Raw genomic sequence first — 17,191 nt, 5'->3', positions numbered from 1 at the left:
GGAATCCTGTGGGACAGGATGTACATGTATTTGGAAAGGCAAGGACTGATTAGGGGTAGTCATCATGGCTTTTGTGCGTGGAAAATCATGTCTCACAAACTTGATTGAGTTTTTTGAAGAAGTAACAAAGAGGATTAATGAAAGCAGAGCGGTTGATGTGATCTGTATGGACTTCTGTAAGGCGTTTGACTAAGTTCCCCATGGAAGACTGGTTAGCAATGTTAGATCTCATGGAATACAGGGAGAACTAGCCATTTGGATACAGAACTGGCTCAAAGGTAGAGGGTGGTGGTGGAGGGTTGTTTTTCAGACTAGAGGCCTGTGACCAGTGGAGTGCCACAAGGATCAGTGCTGGGTCCACTGCTTTTCATCATTTATATAAATGATTTGGATGTGAGCATAAGAGCTTTGGTTAATAAGTTTGCAGATGACATCAAAATTGGAGGTGTAGTGGACAGCGAAGAGAGTTACCTCAGATTACAATGGGATCTTGATCAGATGGGCCAGGGAGTTGAGAAGTGGCAGATGGAGTTTAATTTAGATAAATGTGAGGTGCTGCACTTTGGGAAAGCAAATCTTAGCAGGACTTATGTACTTAATGGTAAGATCCTAGGTAGTGTTGCTGAACAAAGAGACTTTGGAGTGCAGATTCATAGCTCCTTGAAAGTGGAATCGCAGGTAGATACGATAGTGAAGAAGGCGTTTGGTATGCTTTCCTTTATTGGTCAGAGTATTGAGTACAGGAGTTGGGAGGTCATAGTGCAGCTGTACAGGACATTGGTTAGACCACTGTTGGGAAGATGTTATGAAACTTGAAAGGGTTCAGAAAAGATTTACAAGGATGTTGCCAGGGTTGGAGGATTTGAGCTATAGGGAGAGGCTGAATAGACTAGTGCTGTTTTCCCTGGAACGTCGGAGGCTGAGGGGTGACCTGATAGAGGGGCATGGATAGGATAAATAGAAAGATTGGAGCGACTGGGCTTGTATACCCTTGAGTTTAGTAGACTGAGAGGGGATCTGATTGAGACGTATAAGATTATTAGAGGATTGGACACTCTGGTGGCAGGAAACATGTTTCCGCTGATGAGTGAGTCCCGAACCAGAGGACACAGCTTAAAAATAAGGGGTAGGCCATTTAGGACAGAGATGAGGAGAAACTTCTTCACCCAGAGAGTGGTGGCTGTGTGGAATGCTCTGCCCCAGAGGGCAGTGGAGGCCCAGTCTCTGGATTCATTTAAGAAAGAGTTGGATAGAGCTCTCAAGGAGAGTGGAATCAAGGGTAATGGAGATAAGGCAGGAACAGGATACTGATTAGGAATGATCAGCCATGATCAGCCATGATCATAATGAATGGTGGTGCAGGCTCGAAGGGCAGAATGGCCTGCACCTATTGTCTATTAGCAAAGTCTTTTCCCCGGGGTCGGGGAGTCCAGAACTAGAGGGATAGGTTTAGGGTGAGAGGGGAAAGATTTAAAAGAGACCTAAGAGGCAACTTTTTCACTCAGAGGGTGGTACGTGTATGGAGTGAGCTGCCAGAGGAAGTGGTGGAGGCTGGTGGAATTGCAACATTAAAGAGGCACCTGGATGGGTGGGACTAGATTGGGTTGGGATATCTGGTCAACATGGATGAGTTGGACAGGAGGGTCTGTTTCCATGCTGTACATCTCTATGTCTCTATGGATCACCAACCCACCCACAATCTAACTACTGGTTCACCAGGCTAAGCAGTGATTAACCATCAGTTCGCAAACACATCAACTGGAGAACTATAGGTTCACCAGACAAACTACTAATTAATTACTTGTACACTAGCCCAAACATCAGCCAACTCTTGGCCCAAAGCCTAGCTAACTACTGCCTAACAGACATCTATCCTGTCAATGCTGCCCTCTCCTTCACTCTTTCCTGCTGTTAACCTATGTTTCTGTCCTGCAGGTCAATGATGCTATTGGGAATGAGTGGCCTTGGATCTACTTTGTCAGTCTCATCCTGCTGGGCTCATTCTTTGTGCTGAACCTCGTACTTGGTGTCCTGAGTGGGTGAGTCACAGAATGTTCCAGTGCTGGAGCGGTACGTTCTCCCCCCCCCCCCCCCCCCCCCCCCCTCCCCTCCCACAAAATATTGCTGACGTATTTGCTATTCAAAATGCCCAATTTAACCCAACTCCCCTCACCCTTTAATTTACCCCAATAATCGTGCTCTCCTAACCCTTTAATATCCCTCACTCTGCACGCTCTCCTCACTCTTCAATATCCTCTCTCTCCTCTCACCCTTTAATATTCCCCCAATAATCTCACTCTCCTCATCCTTCACTCTGCACGCTGTCTTCACCCTTCAATATCCTCTCACTTCAATACCTGTTGTCATTCCCTGGTGTGACCAACAGGTGACTCCAGACTCACACCAACACAATTGCCTCTTAACTGCCCAAACAAGCACTCAGTTTAAGGATGGTCAATAAGCATTGAGCATAGAATCCCTCCAGTGTAGAAGCAGGCCATTCGGCCCATCGAGTCTACACCAACCTTCTGAAGAGTATCCCACACTGATCCACCCACTTACCTTATCCCTGTAACCTTGCACTTCCCATGACTAATTCACCTAGCCTGCACATCTTTGGACTGTGGGAGGAAACCAGAGCACCCCGAGGTATCTCAGGCAAACGCGGGGTGAATGTGCAAACGCCACACAGATAGTCGTCCGAGGCTGGAATCGAACCCAGGTCTCTGGCGATGTGAGGCAGCAGTGCTAACCGCTGAGCCACCCCTAAACGAATACTGACATTGTCAGGGAGGGCTTATTTTGCCGAAATCCAGGATTGAACCAGGGACCTTTAGATCTTCATTCTAACACTGTCCCAACTAAGCTATTTTGGCTTAAAGCTATGCCTGAATAGGGACTTGAACCCTGGAACCTTACCTAAGGGGCACCTTTTTCACGCAGAGAGTGGTATGTGTATGGAATGAGCTGCCAGAGGAAGTGGTGGAGGCTGGTACAATTGCAACATTTAAGAGGCATTTGGATGGGTATATGAATAGGAAGGGTTTGGAGGGATATGGGCCAGGTACTGGCAGAGGGGACTAGATTGGGTTGGGATATCTGGTCGGCATGGACAGGTTGGACCGAAGGGTCTGTTTTCATGCTGTACATCTCTATGACTCTATGACTATGACTGACACTCTCCCAACTGAGCTATCTGGGCTCACAGGTGTTGGAGTCATTAGCGATAGCCACATAATAAATAAAGGAAAGGGGTTTAATTCATTATCGTCTGCAATGACCCACTCAGTTGTGTCAAACTACTATTTTGAAGTAACTATGGGTGACCAATGAATGCTGGCCATCCCAAGGAGGCCATCCAGAGCCTACCAATGGAAAACAGAGCTCAGTTGTGGTGTGTTTGTTTCTCAGTTATTTTTCTCACTTTTATACATCAAGAAGATGTATAACATAGCTTTTTCAAATAGCTAATTGTTTGAGACAGTGGAGTTTGTTACAGTGGTCCAGCTACAGAGGTAATTTAAAATTCAATAGTGTGTACAGACGATAATCAGAATGGCCAATGGAATCAGTTCATTATATCCCGAGGCAGGAAGACAGAGTGGTAGAAGTCATGCGTCTGTGATTAAAAAAACCATGATAGGACCATATTTGGAGTCACTGTGGTCCTCAGCATCCCACTGTAGGAAGGACATGGAAAGAGTGCAGTATTGATCGACTTGAATAATAACTGGACATCAAGGGTTCAATGATGAGGAGAGATTACACAAATTAGGGTTGAATTTATGCAATAGAAACATTACAGAGTGATATCATATGAAAACTGTGGATGGTATCTTCCCATTTACAAGTGAAATTGTGAAGAGATTGGAGAACAAAGAAAGTTTACAGCCCAGGAACAGGCCCTTCGGCCCTCCAAGCCTGAGCCAATCCAAATCCTCTGTCTAAACCTATCACCCAATTCCTAAGCAACTGTATCCCTCTGCTCCCCACTTACTCATGCATCTGTCCAGACACACCTTAAAAGAATCTACCATTCCTGCCTCTACTACCTCTGCTGGCAATGCGTTCCAGACGCCCACCACCCTCTGTGTAAAGTATTTTCCATGTGTATCCCGCTTAAACTTTTCACCTCTTACCTTGAACGCGTGACCTCTCGTTATTGAACCCCTCACCCTGGGACAGAGCTTGTCTCTATCCACCCTGTCTATACTCTTCATGATCTTGTAGAGCTCAATCTGGAGGAAGGAAACTAACTGATTGTCCGGATGTGTTGCCTGCCATGATCTCCTGGCAGTCAAGCATTTGGTTGGTTCTTTATGGCCTCTTGATTAGGATTAAGACCCAGTATGAGGAGGACCCAGTCACCAAGAGTTGCTGGCCAATTAGAGACCAGCAGCTTCAGACCTCAGCAGTGCCACAGAGGGGCAGTAGCTGCAGTCAGTACAACACCTCTCCCAGTCTTCCTCCTCGTCCTTCTCACTCACCAAAACCCTCTCCTCTTCGTACCCATCCATGTCCTGCTCCAATCACACCATCCCCCAACTCATTTACTGCCCCTCCCCATTTTCTCTGGCCCTCCCCTTCCCCTTCAGATCTTGTCTCTCGTCCCTCCCTCTCTCCTCCCCTTTCTCCTCCTTCCCTTCTCCTCTCCTCATTCACTACCCTTCTGCCGCTTCCTCCATCCCTCCCCCACTTCCCTGCCCCCTTCTCTCCCCTTCTACCCCCTTCCTCACCCCTCACTCTCAACTTTATTACCCTTTAGATGTGCCTCTTGCCTAGCTCTCCTTGCTGCTCTTCCATATTCCACCCTCCATACGTGTTAATGTGCACTGGTTCTTGCCCTATATCAGTGTGCATTTGCTAACCTACAATATCTCTTGGTCAAGAACACCTCGAGTTTACAATTTGCTCCTCATTTTCAAATTCCTCCATGGCCTTGCCCACAATGATGAGTTCAGAGCCTAGGCCCCAAACTCTGGAATTCCTTCCTTAAATCTCTCTGTCACTCTGTCTTTCTCTATTCATTAAAACTATTAGTTGGTTTTTCAACATCTGCTGTAATATTTCTTTCTGGGGATTGTTGCCAACTTCTGCTTTTGCCCCCAGAGTAGTACTTTTGGGTGGTTTCTAACATTGAACGGGGTATTTGAAAAGAGTGAACCGTGAGAAATGATTTCTGCTGTTTGGGGAGTCTAGGATGAGGGGCGCAGACTTTAAAAACCTTGCCTCAAAGAGAAGAGGAAACACTTTTGACATTTGAAAAGGTGAGGTGTTCAGGGAGCAGGGGCAAAGGTTTGGAACTCTCTGTAACAAATGCCAGTTGAAGCGAGATCAGTTGTTAATTTTCTTCAAGGGATTGCTGGGTTTTGTTGTCCAGAGGTATTAAAGGTTACGTGCCAAAGGGAAGCTTTAAGGGGATAGCTAGAAAGTCAGCTATGATCTCATGGATTGGCCTCTGCCTGCTCCTAGATTTGCCTTGTTGTTGGTATATTTTACATCCAGCTTTGGTTTCAATGAGTTTATGCGTTGGAAGTGGTGGGGAGCATGAGTTCCTCGTGACACCAAGCTCTTTTACTTCAACATTCCTTGGAGAATGTTGGAGCCTGTTCAGGCCCAGCTTGATGGCACAACCTTATACACTTGGCAAGAGAGACAGGCACAGGGCACTTTTGCATTTAATGTATGAATTTGAGCAGTGGAGAGCAATTCCATATTTTTTAATCACTAAGGCATGTGGGTGTTGCTGGCTGACCAGCATTTATTGCCCATCCCTAGTTGCCCTTGAGAAGGTGGTAGTGAGCTTCCTTCTTGAACCGTTGTAGTCCACCCGATAATGCCCTTAGGGAGAGAATTCCAATGTTTTTACCAACGACAGTGAAGGAGTGGTGATGTATTTCCAACTCAGTATAGTGAGTGACTCAAAAGGGACTTGCAGACGGTGGTATTCCCATGTATCTGCTGCCTTGACCTTTCAGGTGGAGGTGGTCGTTGGATTGGAAGGTGCTGCCTCAGGATCTTGTTGAATTTCTGCAGTGCATCTTGGCGATAGTATACACTGCTGCTACTGAGCGTTGGCGGTGGAAGGAGTGGATGCTTGTGGATATGGTGTCAGTCAAATGGGCTTTTTTTTTGTAAAAACCAAAAATCAGAATTAGCTGAAAGAGCTCAGCAGGTCAGCATCTGTGGAGAGAAATCAGAGTTAATGTTTCAAGTCAAGTGATCCTTCCTCACTACACTTTTGTCCTGGATGGTGTCAAGCTTTGTAAATGTTGTTGGAGTTGCACCCATCCAGGCAAGTCAGGAGTATTCCATCACACTCCTGACTTGTGCCTTGCAGATGATGGATAGGATTTGGGGAGTCAGGAGTTGAGTTACTTGCTGCAGCATTCCAAGTGTTTGTGGTGAATCCATAGAACATAGAACATAGAACAATACAGCACAGAACAGGCCCTTCGGCCCACGATGTTGTGCCGAACATTTGTCCTAGCTTAAGCACCCATCCATGTACCTATCCAATCGCCTCTTAAAGGTCACCAAAGATTCTGACTCTACCACTCCCACAGGCAGCGCATTCCATGCCCCCACCACTCTCTGGGTAAAGAACCCACCCCTGACATCCCCCCTACACCTTCCACCCTTCACCTTAAATTTATGTCCCCTTGTAACACTCTGTTGTACCCGGGGAAAAAGTTTCTGACTGTCTACTCTATCTATTCCTCTGATCATCTTATAAACCTCTACCAAGTCACCCCTCATCCTTCGCCGTTCCAATGAGAAAAGGCCTAGCACTCTCAACCTATCCTTGTACGACCTATTCTCCATTCCAGGCAACATCCTGGTAAATCTTCTCTGCACCCTCTCCAAAGCTTCCACATCTTTCCTAAAGTGAGGCGACCAGAACTGCACACAGTACTCCAAATGTGGCCTAACCAAAGTCCTGTACAGTTGCAACATCACTTCACGACTCTTGAATTCAATCCCTCTGCTAATGAACACTAATACATCATAGGCCTTCTTACAAGCTCTATCCACCTGACTGGCAACTTTCAAAGACCTATGAACATAGACCCCAAGATCCCTCTGCTCCTCCACCTTACTAAGAACCCTACCGTTAACCCTGTATTCCGCATTCTTATTTGTCTTTCCAAAATGGACAACCTCACACTTGACAGGGTTGAACTCCATCTGCCACTCCTCAGCCCAGCTCTGCATCATATCCAAGTCCCTTTGCAGCCGACAAGAGCCCTCCTCACTATCCACAACTCCACCAATCTTCGTATCATCTGCAAATTTACTGACCCACCCTTCGACTCCCTCATCCAAGTCATTAATAAAAATTACGAACAGCAGAGGACCTAGAACTGATCCCTGCGGAACTCAAGTTGTAACTGGGCTCCAGGCTGAATATTTACCATCTCCCACCACTCTCTGACTTCGACCGGTTAGCCAGTTTTCTATCCAATTGGCCAAATTTCCCTCTATCCCATGCCTCCTGACTTTCCGCATAAGACTACCATTGGGAACCTTATCAAATGCCTTACTAAAATCCATGTATACTACATCCACTGCTCTACCCTCATCCACATGCTTGGTCACCTCCTCAAAGAATTCAATCAGACTTGTAAGGCAAGACCTACCCTTCACAAATCCGTGCTGGCTGTCCCTAATCAAGCAGTGCCTTTCCAGATACTCATAAATCCTATCCCTCAGTACCCTTTCCATTACTTTACCTACCACCAAAGTAAGACTAACTGGCCTGTAATTCCCGGGGTTATCCCTATTCCCTTTTTTGAACGGGGCACAACATTCGCCACTCTCCAGTCCCCTGGTACCACCCCCGTTGACAGTGAAGATGAAAAGATCATTGCCAACGGTACTGCAATTTCCTCTCTTGCTTCCCACATAATCCTAGGATATATCCCATCAGGCCCAGGGGACTTGTCTATCATCAAGTTGTTCAAAATGTCCAACACATCTTCCTTCCTAACATGTATCTCCTCTAGCTTACCAGTCCGTTTCACACTCTCCTCTTCAACAATACGGTTCCTCTCATTCGTAAATACTGAAGAAAAGTACTCATTCAAGACCTCTCCTATCTCTTCCGACTCAATACACAGTCTCCCACTACTGTCCTTGATTGGACCTACCCTCGTTCTCGTCATTCTCATCATTCTCATGTTTCTCACATACGCATAAAATGCCTTTGGGTTATCCTTGATCCTATCTGCCAAAGATTTTTCATGCCCTCTCTTGGCTCTCCTAATCCCTTTCTTCAGGACCCTTCTGGCTATCCTGTATCCCTCCACTGCTCTGTCTGAACCCTGTTTCCTCAACCTTATGTAAGCCTCCTTCTTCCTCTTTACAAGACATTCAACCTCCCTCGTCAACCAAGGTTCCCTCACACGACCATTTCTTTCCTGCCTGACCGGTACATACATATCAAGGACATGTCGTATCTGTTCCTTGAAAAAGTTCCACAATTCCACGACATCCTTCCCCGACAGCCTATGCTCCCAACTTATGCTCCTCAGATCCTGTCTTACAGCATCGTAATTACCCTTCCCCCAATTGTAAAACCTACCCTGTTGCACGCACCTATCTCTCTCCATAACCAAGGTGAAAGTCACAGAATTGTGGTCACCATCACCAAAATGTTCACCCACTAACAAGCCCATCACTTGTCCCGGTTCATTACCGAATACCAAATCCAAAATGGCCTCCCCTCTGACAATCTACATACTGAGTTTGAAAAGCTTCCTGGACACACTGCACAAACACCGCCCCATCCAATCTACTTGATCTAAAGAGCTTCCAATCAATATTTGGGAAGTTGAAGTCGCCCATGACTACGACCCTGTGGCTTCCGCACCTTTCCAAAATCTGTTTCCCGATCTGTTTCTCCACATCTCTGCTGCTATTGGGGGGCCTATAGTAAACACCCAACAAGGTGACTGCTCCTTTCCTATTTCTGACTTCAGCCCATACTACCTCCAAAGGCAGATCCCCCTCAAACTGCCTTTCTGCAGCCGTTATACCATTTCTAATTAGCAACGCCACCCCCCCTCTTTTTTTCCCACCCTCCCTAATCCTACTGAAACATCTGTAACCAGGAACCTCCAACAACCATTCCTGTCCCTCTTCTATCCACGTTTCCGTGATGGCCACAACATCGTAGTCCCAGGTACCGATCCACGCCTTAAGTTCACCCACCTTATTTCTGATACACCTTGCGTTGAAGTATACGCACTTGAACCCATCTCTGTGTCCGCAAGTATTCCCTGTCAGTGCTACCTTCTTCACAGCCTCCCTACATTCTTGGACATCCTGACAAACAGCTAACCTACTTGCTGGACTACAAGTCCGGATCCCATCCCCCTGCCAAATTAGTTTAAACCCCCCCGAAGAGTGCTAGCAAACCTACCCCCCAGGATATTGGTGCCCTTCTGGTTCAGGTGCAACCCGTCCTGCTTGTACAGGTCCCACCTTCCCCAGAATGCAGTCCAAATACCTGAAGCCCTCCCTCCTACACCATCCTTGCAGCCACGTGTTCAACTGCACTCTCTCCCTATTCCTTGCCTCACTGTCACGTGGCACCGGCAACAACCCAGTGATGACGACTCTGTCTGTCCTAGCTTTTAGCTTCCAGCCTAACTCCCTGAGCTCTTGAATGACCTCCCCACCCCTCTTCCTACCTATGTCGTTGGTGCCAACGTGCACCACGACTTCTGGCTGCACACCCTCCCCCTTAAGGATTCTGAAGACACGGTCTGAGACGTCTCGGACCCTGGCACCCGGGAGGCAACAAACCATCCGAGAGTCTCGCCCATGTCCACAGAACCGCCTGTCCGTCCCTCTAACTAGAGAGTCTCCTATAACTAGCGCTCTCCTCCTCTCCCCCTTTCCCTTCTGAGCCTCAGAGCCAGACCTCATGCCAGAGACCCGGTCACTGCAGCTTACTCCTGCTAGGCCGTCCCCCCCAACAGTATCCAAAGCGGTATACTTATTGTTTAGGGGAATGACTACAGGGGATCCCTGCACTGCCTGCTTCCTCCCCTTCCCACCTCTAACTGTTACCCAGCTACCTCTGTTCTCTGGCGTAACTATGTCCCTGCAGCTTCTATCTATCACCTTCTCAGTCTCTCGAATAATCCTCAGTTCATCCAACTCCAGCTCCAGTTCCCTAACTCGTTCTGTGAGGAGCAGGAGCTGACTGCATTTCCTGCAGATGAAGTCGGCAGGAGTATTGGTCGTCACCCCTACCTCGAACATCCTGCAGGAGGAACATTCCACTGCCTGCGCTGCCATTACTCTACACCTCGTCTCCAAAGCAAGAACACTGAGTAGCTTACCTGTGAACTTTAAAGTTAGGTTAGAGGAGGAGGATGGGAGAGAGGCCCTATGTAGGGCCTGGGGTCTAGAACACACCCACTCAAATATCAATCACTTACCTTCCGGACCAGCTCTGCGCTCCAACCTCACTTCCGCCCAGCTCGCGCCGCTCTCTGCCGAGAAAAGACCGTTGGCGTCGAGGTAAGTTCTTTATATATCACTTCCCTTCCCGACCAGCTCTGCGCTCCAACCTCACTTCCGCCCAGCTCGCGCCGCTCTCCAATTGAGTTTCTGGACAATGGTAACCCCAAGGATGTTGATAGTGGGGATTCAGTGATGGTAACTCCATCAAGGGGTGGTGATTAGATTATCTCTTATTGGAGATGGTCATTGCCTAGCATTGTGTGATGTGAATGGTACTTGCCACTTGTCAGCTTAAGCCTGATATTGTCCAGGGCTTCCTGCATTTGAACATAAACTACTCTCGGTATCTGAGGAGACAAAACAACTGCAGGTCCTGGAATCCAAGGTAGACAAGTAGGAATTTGGAAGAACACAGCAAGCCAGGCAGCAACAGGAGGTGGAGAAATCAATGTTTTGGGTGTAAACCTTCTTCAGGACTGGGGGTAGGTGTAAGGGAAGGGATTTGGGTGGGGAGAGGGGCGGGATGATGAGGTAGGCATAGGTGAACACAGGTAGAGGGTACAACCTGGTTGGTCGATGGGAGGAATGAATCCAGTTGGTAGCTGGAAGGAAGGGTCAGTTAGAGGAATGGAAGGGAGGCAGTGGGGCTGGGAAGGGAGTGGGGGATGGGAAGGGAGGCAGTGGGGCTGGGAAGGGAGTGGGGGATGGGAAGGGAGTGGGGGATGGGAAGGGAGGCAGTGGGGCTGAAAAGGGAGTGGGGGATGGGAAGGGAGTGGGGGATGGGAAGGGAGGCAGTGGGGCTGAAAAGGGAGTGGGTCGTGGGAAGGGAGTGGGGGATGGGAAGGGAGGGTATTTGAAATTGGGGAACTCAATGTTAAGTCTTCCAGACTGAGTGCTGCCCAGGCGGAAGATGAGGTGTTGTTCCTCCAATTTGCTGTCTGATTGCACAGACATCACCACAGGAAATGACATCACCAACCCAAGGAAACCTAAACACATAAATAGAAGGTGGGCCATGCCAAGAGTGCTTCATCTGGAGGCTCACTGATGATGTTACCTAGTATGGTGATCAAACGTCTGAAAACGAACCTTTCAGCTCAGCAAGCAAATTGTGGTCTGATTCTCTGTGGCAATGGAGGAGGCCCAGGATGGTCATATTGGGAAGGGAATGGGAAGGGGAATTAAAATGGGTGGTGACTGGGAGGTCATGTCAGCCACTGTGGGCCCACCTGTGATGCTCTTAGAAACGTGCCCCGAGTTTACATCTAGTCTGCCTGATGTAGAGAAGACCACATCAGGAGCACCAGATACAGGAAACCTCTGTCTCACCTGGAAGGACTGTTTGGGGTCCTGGATAGAGGTGAGTGGGTGGTGCATCAGCAGGTTTTACATCTTTTACATTTGCAGGGGAGGTACTTGGGAGTTTGGGGGGGATTGTGGTTTGGTGGGGAGAGTGGTCTGATCCAAGGATTGGCAAAGGGAACAGTCTTTGTGGAAGGCAGAGAGGGGTGGGGAGGGGAAGATGTTCTTGGTGGTGAGGTCTAATTGGAGTTTGCCAAAGTGTTTAAAGGTGATAGGTTGGATGCAGAGACTGGAGGAGTGATACGTGAGGACAAGGAGGTGGGGGGAGAAGTACATTGTTCAAAATAGGTAGACATCTGGGCTGCTTGGGAGTGGAATGTCTCCTCGTCCAAGCAGTTGCAGCGGAGCTGGAGGAATTGGGGAAACAGGATGGAGGTCTTGCAGGATACTGGGTGGGAGGAGGTGAATGTGAGTGATGCCCTAAGTTGGGCATTTTGCAAGAAGATCATGTGTCCCTCTGGAGGTAAAACCTGAGACTTTCTATCTGTCATCCAGGGAGTTTTCCAGGGAGAGAGAGAAGGCCAAATCACGGGGAGATTTCCAGAAGTTCAGAGAGAAGCAGCAGCTGGATGAGGATCTGAAAGGTTACCTTGACTGGATCACACACGCTGAGGATATTGACCTGGATCACATCAACCATGGAGATGGTAAGGTGCCTTAGGGGAAGATGATGATGCATGGTAATGCCACTGGATTAGAAATACAAAAATTCAGGCCAATGCTCTGGGGACATGAGTTCAAATACCACGTCTATTGAATTAAAATTCCATTAATAAATCTGGGATTGAAAGCTAGTCTCAGTGGTAGTGACTATAGACGGCTGTTTATTTTTGTAAAAGTTTGTCTGTTCACTAATATCCTCTAAGGGATGAAATCTGCTGTCCACGCCTGATCTAGCCTGCGTATTACTTCAGACACACAGCCGCATGGTGTCCTCTTCAATGGCCTATCAAGGGCAGTTAGGGATGGGTGAAAAGTGTTTGCCTTGTCTGCGATGCCCACAGCCAATGAAAGATTAAAACAGAAAAAAATTGTTGATTGATTCCTTGGGACCATAGACAGTCACCTCATACATTTGCAATCCAATCCTGGAACTTGTGTTGAAGAATTTGGTACCCCATATCTATGATTTATCCCCCTACTTTTCAATTTGGCCAACTTTTTACACGCTTATTGTGTCTATAGATGCAACTTGCCCTATAGTTTCCATTGCACACCAGCAAGGATCGGTGCTGGGTCCACTGCTTTTCATCATTTGTATAAAAGATTTGGGTGTGAATATAGGAGGAATGGTTAGTAAGTTTACAGATGACACCAAAATTGGTCATATAGTGGTTACCTCAGAGGACAACAGAACCTTGATCAGATGGTGAAAATGTGTTGCTGGAAAAGCACAGCAGGTCAGGCAACATCCAGGGAACAGGAGAATCAACGTTTCGGGCATAAGCCCTTCATGGGCCAATGGCCTGAGAAATGGCAGGTGGAGTTTAGTTTCGATAAGTATTAGGTGTAGCATTTTGGAAAGGCAAAGCAGACCAGGACGTCACATGAATGGTAAAGTCCTGGGGAGTGTTGCCAAACAAAAAGACCTTGGGGTGGAGGTTCATTGTTCCTTAAAGGTGAAGTCACAGTTAGATGAGGGAGGTGAAGAAGGCGTTTATTGGTCAGTACATTGAGTATTGAAGTTGGAAGGTCATGTTGCAGCAGCACAGGACATCGGTTAGGCCACTGTTGGAATACCGTGTTCAGTTCTGGTCTCCCAGCTATAGGAAAGATGGTATTAAATTTGAAAGAGTTCACAAAAGCTTTACAAGGATGTTGCCAGGGTTGGAGGATTTGAGCTACAGGGAGAAGTTGAGTCGGCTGAGGTTGTTTTCCCTGGAGCATCAGAGGCTGAGAGGTGACCTTACAGAAGTTTATAAAATCATGAGGCGTATGGACAAGGTGAATAGTTAAGATCTTTTCCCCAGGGTAGGGGAGTCCAAAACTAGAGAGCATAGGTTTAGGGTGGGAGGGAAAAATATAAAAGGGGCAATGTTTTCACGCAGAGGTTGGTCCCATGTAAGAAACGAGCTGCCAGAGGAAGTGGTGGAGGCTGGTGCAATTACATTTAAAAGGCATCTGCTGGGTACATGAATAGAAAGGGTTCAGTGGGTTGTAGGCCATATGCTGGCAAATGTGACGAGATAAATGGACCAGTTGGACCGAAGGGTTTGTTTCTGTTCGGTACATCTCTATGACTCTGTAAGAGATTGTTTAGTTACAGCAAACAAAATGGTCAATTCTTTATCATTTCTCCCACTGTCTTTAAGCTCGGCTGATGGTCACACTGAACAAGCCCAGACTGAAACCTGGCTTGATAGGTCATATATTTAGATTTGCAGTTGTGGTGCTTAGTCGCAACATATTCACATGAGACTGCAGATGTTCTTTAACAACAGAACATAAGTTTACTATGCGAAAAGATATGTAGAAGGCAGTTAGAAAGATCTTCACACATGTATAAAAGCAGTTTCCCAATACCATCTGTTACAGCGATTCAATTCCAGAGAAATATCATTGCTGTCTCAGCTTTGTAAATCTTTATTTAATTCACACGAGTCAATTTCTTTCACTTGGTCTGTTGAAAGTATTTTGTTTTCCGCTTCTGAGTCTGTTGGCACGAATCTCTCAGAATTCTGATGGCCGAAATCTTCTCAGTTCTAAAACTTGAATATTTCTGTCCAAACTTTACTGGCTTGAAAGCTCCATAGATTAGGTGTCAGTAGGGGAGTACTCTGGGGCCAGCGACCATAATTCTATTAGATTTAAAATAGTGATGGAAAAAGATAGACCAGATCTAACAGTTGAGGTTCTAAACTGGAGAAAGGCCAATTTTGACAGTATTAAGCAAGAACTTTCACAAGCTGATTGGGGGCAGATGTTTGCAGGTAAAGGGACGGCTGGAAAATGAGAAGCCTTTAGAAATGAGATACCGAGAATCCAGAGAAAGTATATTCCTGTTAGGGTGAAAGGGAAGGCTGGTAGGTATAGGGAATGCTGGATGACTAAGGAAATTGAGTGTTTGATTAAGAAAAAGTAGGAAGCACATGTCAAGTATAGACAGGATAGATCGAATGAATTCTGAGAAGAGTATAAAGGCAGTAGAAGTATATTTAAGAGGGAAATCAGGAGGGCAAAAAGGGGATATGAGATAGCTTTGGCAAATAGAGTTGAGAATCCAAAGGGTTTTTACAAATACAAGGACAAAAGGGTAACTAGGGAGAGAATAGGGCCCCTCAAAGATCAGCAATGCGGCCTTTGTATGGAGCCACAGAAAATGGGGGATATACTAAACGAGTATTTTGCGTCAGTATTTACTGTGGAAAAGGATATGGAAGATATGGATTGCAGGGAGATAAATGGTGACATCTTGAAAAGTGTCTATATTACAGAGGAGGAAGTGCTGGATGTCTTGAAATGCATAAAAACAGATAAATCCCCAGGACCTGATCAGGTGTACCCTAGAATTCTGTGGGAAGCTAGAGAAGTGATTGCTGGGCCTCTTACTGAGATCTTTGTATCATCGATAGTCACAGGTGAGGTGCCGGAAGACTGGAGGTTGGCAAACGTGGTGTCACTGTTTACGAAAGGTGGTAAAGACAAGCCAGGGAACGATAGACCAAAGAACTTGGACAAGTTGTTGGAGGGAATCCTGAGGGACAGGATGTACATGTATTTGGAAAGGCAAGGACTGATTCGGGATAGTCAACATGGCTTTGTGTGTGGGAAATCATGTCTCACAAACTTGATTGAGTTTTCTGAAGAAGTAACAAAGAGGATTGATGAGGGCAGAGCAGTAGACGTGATCTATATGGACTTCTGTAAGGCATTTGACAAGGTTCCCCATGGGAGACTGGTTAGCAATGTTAGATCTCACGGAATACAGGGAGAACTAGCCATTTGGATACAGAACTGGTTCAAAGGTAGAAGACAGAGGGTGGTGGTGGAAGGTTGTTTTTCAGACTGGAGGCCTGTGACCAGTGGAGTGCCACAAGGATCGGTGCGGGGTCCTCTACTTTTTGTCATTTACATAAATGATTTGGATGTGAGCATAAGAGGTACAGTTAGTAAGTTTGCAGATGACACCAAAATTAGAGGTGTAATTGACAGCGAAGAGGATTACCTCAGATTATGACAGGATCTGGATCAGATGGGCCAATGGGCTGAGAAGTGGAAGATGGAGTTTAATTCAGATAAATGTGAGGTGTTGCATTTTGGGAAAGCAAATCTTAGCAGGACTTATACACTTAATGGTAAGGTCCTAGGGAGTGTTGCTGAACAAAGAGACCTTGGAGTGCAGGTTCATAGCTTCTTGAAAGTGGAGTCGCAGGTAGATACGATAGTGAAGAAGGTGCTTGGTATGCTTTCCTTTATTGGTCAGCGTATTGAGTACAGGAGTTGGGAGGTCATGTTGCAGCTGTACAAGACATTGGTTAGGCCACTTTTGGAATATTGCGTGCAATTCTGGTCTCCTGTTGTGATAATTGAAAGGGTTCAGAAAAGATTTACAAGGATTTTGCCAGAGTTGGAGGATTTGAGCTGTAGGGAGAGGTTAAATAAACTAGGGCGGTTTTCCCTGGAATGTCGGAGGCTGAGGGGCGACCTTATAGAGGTTTACAAAATCATGAGGGGCATGGATCGTTTAAATAGACAATGTCTTTTCCCTGGGGTGGGGGAGTCCAAAACTAGAGGACATAGGGGAAAGATATAAAAGAGACCTCAGGGGCAACTTCTTCACTCAGAGGGTGGTACGTGTATGGAATGAGCAGCCAGAGGAAGTGGTGGAGGCTGGTACAATTGCAACATTTAAGAGGCATTTGGATGGGTATATGAATAGGAAGGGATATGGGCCAGGTGCTGGCAGGTGGGACCAGATTAGGTTGGGATATCTGGTCGGCATGGACGGGTTGGACCGATGGGTCTGCTTCCATTCTGTACATCTCTATGACTCTATGTTTAGAAACCCTTTTTGCTGAGGTGTGTGTTTCCCCTGAATTACTGGCTTGTCTTCTATGAGAAATGGAGAAACTATTTTATCTTCTGAACTCAACTCTCAATTAACTTTTTATTTTGAAGTCAACCTCAATGTGTTAACTCTGCCATAAACCCAACAGTAGAAACATTAGATTCATTAACACTACAGGGGTCCTTCAAGGCACTCCATTGTATTCACGTCCTTTTTTTGAACTCATGCATCTAGCTTACTGAACTTTTTGATATTAAAAGGAAACCTTCTCAGAACTGACCTCTATTGTGAGATCCAGAAATACAACATTTGTCACATCTCTCCTCTTCAAATATCAGTCTCCCC

At 46.5% G+C, this 17,191-nt stretch overlaps 1 protein-coding gene across 3 annotated transcripts in view; it reads left to right on the top strand.

Annotated features, from left to right (window-relative positions):
• The window catches only part of LOC122562953 (voltage-dependent L-type calcium channel subunit alpha-1S-like), a 235,396-nt gene that overhangs the window by 47,128 nt on the left and 171,077 nt on the right, over nt 1-17,191 (top strand). For all 3 annotated transcript variants that reach the window (XM_087973777.1, XM_087973778.1, XM_087973779.1), the window contains 2 exons: nt 1,936-2,039; nt 12,334-12,485. In XM_087973777.1, the coding sequence (XP_087829903.1) occupies nt 1,936-2,039; nt 12,334-12,485 (256 nt within the window). The remainder of the gene's footprint in view (nt 1-1,935; nt 2,040-12,333; nt 12,486-17,191) is intronic.

The sequence above is a fragment of the Chiloscyllium plagiosum genome, unplaced genomic scaffold (assembly GCF_037043375.1).
Source record: "Chiloscyllium plagiosum isolate Xiang-an unplaced genomic scaffold, Cpla_swu_hap1 HiC_scaffold_26, whole genome shotgun sequence".
NCBI lineage: Eukaryota > Metazoa > Chordata > Chondrichthyes > Orectolobiformes > Hemiscylliidae > Chiloscyllium > Chiloscyllium plagiosum.
Note: the sequence above shows the minus strand (reverse complement) of the source record. Positions and strands in the feature narration are given on the sequence as shown.